At 38.6% G+C, this 7,293-nt stretch overlaps 1 protein-coding gene across 1 annotated transcript; it reads left to right on the top strand.

Annotated features, from left to right (window-relative positions):
- The first annotated feature begins 2,351 nt into the window (after nucleotides 1-2,351).
- Nucleotides 2,352-5,492, top strand: LOC140925117 (uncharacterized). The gene is made up of 4 exons (XM_073375072.1): nucleotides 2,352-2,452; nucleotides 2,817-2,921; nucleotides 4,483-4,527; nucleotides 5,180-5,492. Exons 2-4 carry the CDS (start codon nucleotides 2,850-2,852, stop codon nucleotides 5,393-5,395), a joined length of 333 nt encoding a protein of 110 aa, XP_073231173.1. The 5' UTR covers nucleotides 2,352-2,452; nucleotides 2,817-2,849; the 3' UTR covers nucleotides 5,396-5,492.
- Nucleotides 5,493-7,293: the final 1,801 nt, after the last annotated feature.

Here is a 7,293-nt window from a genome sequence, read left to right on the forward strand (position 1 = left end):
TTTCTACGTACCAGACCCTCGTGTTTTCCCTCCCTCGGATGACCACTTTGTGACACCGACGACCGAAAACCCATTTTATGACTGGGCTTGCCGGGCAGCCCAGTAATAATGAATGCAGAAAATTGTTCCTAAGGGACATACCCGTTGAAAGTCGCTGACACATGTTTTATCGATACAGAGAATAAAGAATAACTTCAGAAACTGATAGGTTTCTGATACAACTTAACTGCTTCGGTCGCTCAAATAAGGTAAACAAATAGGTTTAATTTTGTACCAAGAGAAGAAGGAGCCAAGAGAACGGTCAGTTGTAGAGGAATCGAAACCTAAACATTCTTCAGCGAACCCTAAACCACAAAGTTCAGAGCTGGTTGATGAAGTATTTCCTTGTTTAAAGGATATCTTAATACTAACTTGAGGCACAAGGAAAACTAAAAGAGGGTCGGTCGAAAATACAGAAGTCCGCCTCGGAATTCAAATTCAAAGGTAACAGGAAGCAATTCGAGTTTAACGCCAAGCAACAAAGTCTTCTCTCCAGAATTAAGGCCAACGCTGATGACCCAAGTCAGGTAAATACTTTGGTGCAGGAAGCTGAACAGATTATTCGCAAGAGGCAGAAATAAATAAAGAGTGCAGACCGCAGCAAGGACGGTTGGTTGGTTGTTCAAGAATATGAGTCAGACGACCTCACCTCACTCTCCGAAGACGAGAGACGCCTCAAGAAAGCGAAAAACGCAGCGGAAAAGAAGAGGAAGAATCCTGAAAGGTCGAAGTTGGTTTCTTCGAAACGTTTCAAGTCTGACAACGATAATCAGCTTTTTCGCGGTAATATTTTTCTTTTATCTTCTTTACTTTGTTATTTCTCACTTGGTTGGAATGCCTGTGCGTCCAATCATCAAATAGCGTTGTTTGTTTTGTATGTGTTACATTCAATAGGAAAATATAATTTACGTTCCTTTGAGCGAAGCGAATTAGAACGTAATTATTTGAAATCTATTTAAAGTTGGATGAATTAGTAACGCCGAAAGTCTCCGCGAGATTTAAGAGCGTGAAACTGCTAAAAACATCTCAAGAAGCTCACTGTATTTGACCTACTTCTACATCAAATAGACCAATAACCATTAAAAGATAAATCTTCTTAAAGATAGAATACTCATCTAAACCGTCTCACATTCATACAGGGACATTAAATCGAGAATGTCGGCAGAGATTTATAAACTTTTCATTAGTTATTTGGTGACATAAAAATTCTGAAAATGTGTTCGTTTCTTTTTAGGTGGGTGAAAATAACATAACCTTGAAGACCTTGAAGTGAGTAATTAAAATGAAATGTTTGCCCAAAGTGTTTACAATAAAATAATATTAGAATGAACGGATAGACCAACTGTGTTTGTTAAGAGTCATGTGTGCCAACACCGTGATTGGAAATAGAAATAACACATGATAGCATAATTAAAGAAACTTTATTTTTCCTCCGAGGGCTATGAATTGAAAAATGAATTTAACTGAGCTTAATGAGATCTTAGCAAAAGGAAACCAACAAAAAACAGTTTTCGAAAACAGTAAGGATTTCAGTGGACTTTAGTGGAAAGTAAAACACAACAAATGCTTTTATTACATAAACTTACGGTGTTTTATAGGGATTTTGGCCACTGAGAAATGTCGGACCAGAACACATGTGCTCTGATATCTATTTTCAGCCAATCAACGGTTGCCATGTCATTTGCAATTTTCGCGCCAAACTTAGTTCTTTCATCACCGCTTCGACGTCTATCATCCAAAGCACAAAACATCTCAGAAAATGGTTTAAATAACTCATTTATTTTTGATATTAACTGTTTCTTTACTAAGATAGTAAATTTCATATCTCCACGCGCCCATCCGAGTATTCTGTATTATAATTACAATATATGTGCTTTGTAATAGAAAATGAGCTATTATAGGTTTATTAAATACATCTCGGTGATCATGTTGATTTTTAGTACTCAATAGCCAATAAGAAATGGCCAAATCTTTCGTGCTTTCAGTTATTCTATATGGCGGTGATAACAAAACGTGCTGCACGGAGCGTTTTTATTTCGTGCACCAGACATGATCACTCCTCCTCTCACTATCTTTGTTTACACAGAATATTTTGTCAGCACGTAAGCTTTCGTCTCTTTGTCGGTAAAGACGGCATGATTCTTGAATTATCTGACAAAAGATTTGAAATTTGGGGTCGATTTGAATTTGTAACAGTGTTTCCTGCCTCTCGATTGGGAAAATACAGTCATACAGTTGATCGGGAAACCAATCCAGTGCCGTAGTTTCCAACCAGCCAATCAACGTTTAGAACTTTTAGCCACGTCCTTCATACTGAATAAAACAGATTCAAAAGTGGAGATATCGCACACTGTATCAGTGCTATACAGCAACACGACAGCAGAAGACTTGGCCTTGAGTACCTCTCTTTGAGGTAAGGTTTTTCAAATTGTTCTCGCTTTGAACTTTCATACTTGGATAAAAACTGCGTTTGATTGACTATAAAGTTTTCAGTATAAAGGGGGTACACCATTTGCCTTTGTTCATTTACTATCCCCCAGTTCTTGTTTTAACCAAACAAATTAAAATTTGAGAAAATTGCAGTGTACATATGGACACAAAGGAAGAAAACGGATTTCAAGTTGAGACTGAAATAGATGTCGCAAACAGTCAAACTTATCTAACTCCTGATCTTCACTTGTTTGGACTTAACAAAAGAAGTAAAATGTCTTTATTATTTCTGACAATTTTACATCCAGTTTTTACTAAATTGCTTTAAATTATTTTCATTTTTGCAGTGTATTTTCCATCTTTGAACAAACGTAACCTGGATGATAATGATGTTTCGCTTGTCTGCGATAGCGTTGTTGGTTTTCTTGACCAGTACTTTCGGGCCATCACAGGTTGGTAACGCGGTTAGAGTTACTGCTATTGAAAAGGAGCTGTCATTAAGATTTTTCTCATTGGGGAGCTTAAGCAAGAACGACGGGGGCGGCTACGAAAGAGTCATTTAAAAATTAAATTTGCGCTGCTCCAACAGTCGTTGTCTTGTGTCCACGTCCTTCAAAAAACGTGAACCTCAGGACGTTCCACGTTGTAGTCGTGCAGTGACGGCAAAGAAATGCTCAAAAAGGCGTGGTGTGCCAGCAAAATTGTTTTTTTGCCAATCTAAACCTCTTGCGTTTTTACCGTTGTCGTCGCCATCATCGTTGCTTAGCTCCCTACGTAAGAATAGTCCAGTTTCGAATTAAAAGTTACCGCTGCATACAAACATTAACGACACATTTATACAGGGTTAGCCTCGGAAGTAAAATATTCAGAAATTCCGGTAAGTAAGTGTTTGAAATTTGAATAGACAAAATAGACTGAGTAATAAACAGGTCTTTTTCTCGTTGGAATTTGTGAATATATTTACTTCAGATGGAGGCTAACCCTGTAAAAAATGCGTCTTCACTTCTTTTATTCAGCGGTCATAGTGAACTCGAAACTGGACTATTACGCGACAGTGGAAATCTACCTTAAGGTTAATGTTCGCTTAGCCTACGAGTGATCTCTCGTTTTCCTCTGGGATAGTACAGCAAGCGAAATTTGCAAATCGCACCTTATTTGCATCAAAAATCGTAGCAATATTTGCGCAACAAATCGCCTGTGTAAACGGACGCTTTTCTTCGATATCAAAAAATCGCAAAAAATTACTACTTGCGCGCTAAAACTGACATAGCGCCCAAAATAAGTACTATTTTATATTAGTATAAATCAACACAAATTTTTGAGGTTCCGTAAATAACAGACTTGCTAACAATAATTTTTAGATGATAAAGTTAATGTCTTCGTTTTATAAGGCTGTAACAAGAGCGGAACTGTTGATTCCTCGGCAAATAGCAAAATGCAGTGTTGCTAGCCAAACAACCAGGCAATTTAATACGCGTTTAGTTTCAATTGCGGCTTCAACCTGTGGATCGTGAAAAACATTTCTTCTTGATCTTAAGAAGACCTTGTGACTACATGAATGGTAAAAACTAGTTCGCGGCCCCTTCGCTTCTCTCGAAGGGGACACCAACGACCTCGGACGTCTGAGAATCAGGCGAGGTTTTACGACATGATTAAACAAATAACGAGGAGATCAGGAAATGAGGAGAAACGGCGAAATGTAATACGCTTTAGTTGTTTTATTTCCTCAACCGTCGAATTTTTTTGAAATTAAGTCCGCGTTCAACTAGTAACCATAAGGCATGCAAATCTGGGTTAGTCAGAACGGAATCCTTTACTGTAATCATTCAAAAGAAAAAAACGCTTTCAAAAGTACTTTGGCATGGTGTGATGATAATCTGTTTGTGTTTATGTTTTCGTCTTACAAAATGAGATTAGGCAATTGTTCTTTGGGGTTACAGGCAACACTGCGATGCCTGTTGAAAGTCACCTCCTGAATTACTAATCTGGTATTATGTTCTTGATGTTTTTCAGGCTGACATTGAGACCAAAATCCTCGAAATGGACCGAGAAATCAAGGTGAGAGCAAAAATTAGTGAAGCAGCAAAATTTTACAGAACCGAGCTGGTCAGTCATGCATTTTAAATCGCTCTGAGTCCACCGCCACACAAACATTAGATGATAGACCTGTGATCACCTGGGACCAGGCTGTACGGTGGGAGAAAAAGGCAAAAAACGGGGTGAAACACCGAAGCAAAAAAAAATCGGCGAGCGAAGCGGTGGACTGGGAGGAGAAAAGGGCAGCGCCACCCTTTCCCCTCTTTAGACTACCGCTCGCCTCGCTTCGCCCGCCTATATTTTTTTCCTTTTTCCGTCAATCCAGAACCTTGTCCCAGGCTAGAATGAGAGCAATAACAACTGTCTTGAGTCGAACAGGCGACTAAAAAAATCAGTCTAAAATTTTTCAAAAAAATGAAAACTTGACTAAAACTGAACTTTTATTTGCAAAGAACTTGGCTCCTTATGTCTTTTTCCTTCCATAAACAATAAAACGGAGAGCGAGACTGGGGAGAGCGTGTGAGGCTCTTGAGCTACACTTGAAACCGAAATTGAGCAAAAAACCGACTGTTTTGCAGTCTACCGTCGTCCCGACTGGCTGCCCATGCATGTTCTGCGAGGATTGGATAATCAAAACCCATGAAAACTTTTCTTTTTATTCTGACAATTGCAGGCCATCAATTCCAGGTTAAATGGCGCCCACGTGCAGTGTGAAGACCTGCTCACACCTTGGGATGCAAAGTCCGATGCGCCCATCATGTTTTTAGACCGACAAGACGTAAAGTGCGCAAAAGAAAAGTTCTTGGCCAGATTTCACCTCACCAGGCAGGGTAGTCATGGCGACTCCGCTGTTCGCTTCGAGTACCGCTGCTGCCAGTTCATTCTGTAAGGGTGCGACCCAGATTTGCCCAGTCAGCAGTTGTTATAACTTTACGTAGTAACAAGTAAAAATAAAAAGCTGAAATAAAATCATACAACTCAATGAACTATTTGGCTATTTGATGGTTATCAACAGGAGCCATAATCGGGGTAGGAGACCGTAACTGGATACCTTCTTTAGTGATGGGGTTGGTTCCATCAAAATAGCCAATTGTGCTATTTGTAGCACAAATTGTCCCATCTCGTATGACACGTATAAGACTTTGACTGAGAACATTTTTGGTGTTTTGGGAAGGTGGTCGCTTATGGGAGGTGGTCGCACGTGGAGGTTCGACTGTATTTTAATTTACGTAGAAACTACTGGCTGATATGAATTCGGTTGAGAGTTCGAGAAAAATAACTCTAAAAATGGTCAAAATTAAGGAAGGTAGTCTTTTCCTGGAAAATACGGATAAAAGGTGAAGTTGAGGTCAAAAATGTCAAATTGTGTAACATTCTTAATATAAATAGGGCTTTGTCCCTTTTAGGAAATGTAAATTAAACATACTTGTCTGATAAGAAGTGTCACTGTGAAAACATACCAAAATGGGACACCTGTCTCGCACCGAATTCATATCAGGAAAAGGTATCTAATGATCATAAGTTGAAATGATCACGCAAAACCATAACAATAGAAAAATCATAGGATTACCGGTTAAAATCAGTTAAATAAAATCACTAAACTAATATTACAGTTAACAAATGTCACTGCATTCGAAAAAGAAGACTAACGTAATTCTTAAAAACAGTCATTTCTCTTAGCGAGAAAACAACGGGGACTAACAATCGCCCCGGAAATTAAAGACAAGTGCCTATGCAAAATTCTGGACGGACAACACAAAGTATTATGGTATTTTTGAAAAAGGCCTATAGAACTAACTTCTCCTGTCAGGAGAGAATAACGATCGATCAGCACCATTAAATACCGAGGAAAAGAGTCGAATTGATTTTATAATATTTTTCCCATACGATACAGTTTTTCGCAGACCATACCGATGTTCTTCAATCGTCTTAAAAGTGATTTTTTCCTTGTCTGATCGCTACAAACTTTTCACCAGTGATTGACTATGAATTGACATTTGTCAAAATGTAGTTTTTAGTAAAATCGATATCACTATGACAACAATAAACAAAAAACTTTAAAATAGATAAAATCCGAATTTTGCGCGATCTAGGCCTGCTACTGAAAATCCGACCGTACGCCAGGAACATAAAGTGTTTAGCAAAAGCAAAAAATTCTGTTTAAGGTTATCGAGTATCACCTCCCGCAAGTTCACTGTTTCGTGGACGACACGCAGTGCATTCGTGACTAACGGAAATGGCTGATTGATGAAAGGTTGCTACTAAATGACTATAAAACTGATGATTTCTCGTCATCGGGACTAGACAGTACCTCGATAAACTTGGCCCCTTGAGCAAGTTGCAAGTTGGTGATCATAATATTGATCCTTCGCTAAATGCTAGAAACTTGGGGGCCAAGCATGAACAATCGTATTAACCAAATATGTAAAGCCTGTTTCTATCATATTCATAACATCCGTCGAATTTCAAAATTTTTGTCAAAGGAATGCCTTCAGACATTAGTTCACGCTTTTGTGACCTCAAGACTAGATTACTGTAACAGTTTACTTTATGGGCTGCCCAAATATCAGATTTGTAAGCCATAGCGTGTACAGAACACTGCGGCAAGACTTATTTCGAACACTAGGAAGTACGACCGTATCTCGCCAGTTCTCTATAATCTTCATTGGTTGACAGTTTTTTATCGTATCTATTTTACAATTTTCACTGTTACTTTTAAAGCCATTCATGGCATGTCACCTAGCTACATCAGCGACTTAGTTAGCATTAGGACCTGTTCTTTAAATT

The sequence above is a fragment of the Porites lutea genome, chromosome 14, assembly GCF_958299795.1.
Source record: "Porites lutea chromosome 14, jaPorLute2.1, whole genome shotgun sequence".
Lineage (NCBI taxonomy): Eukaryota > Metazoa > Cnidaria > Anthozoa > Scleractinia > Poritidae > Porites > Porites lutea.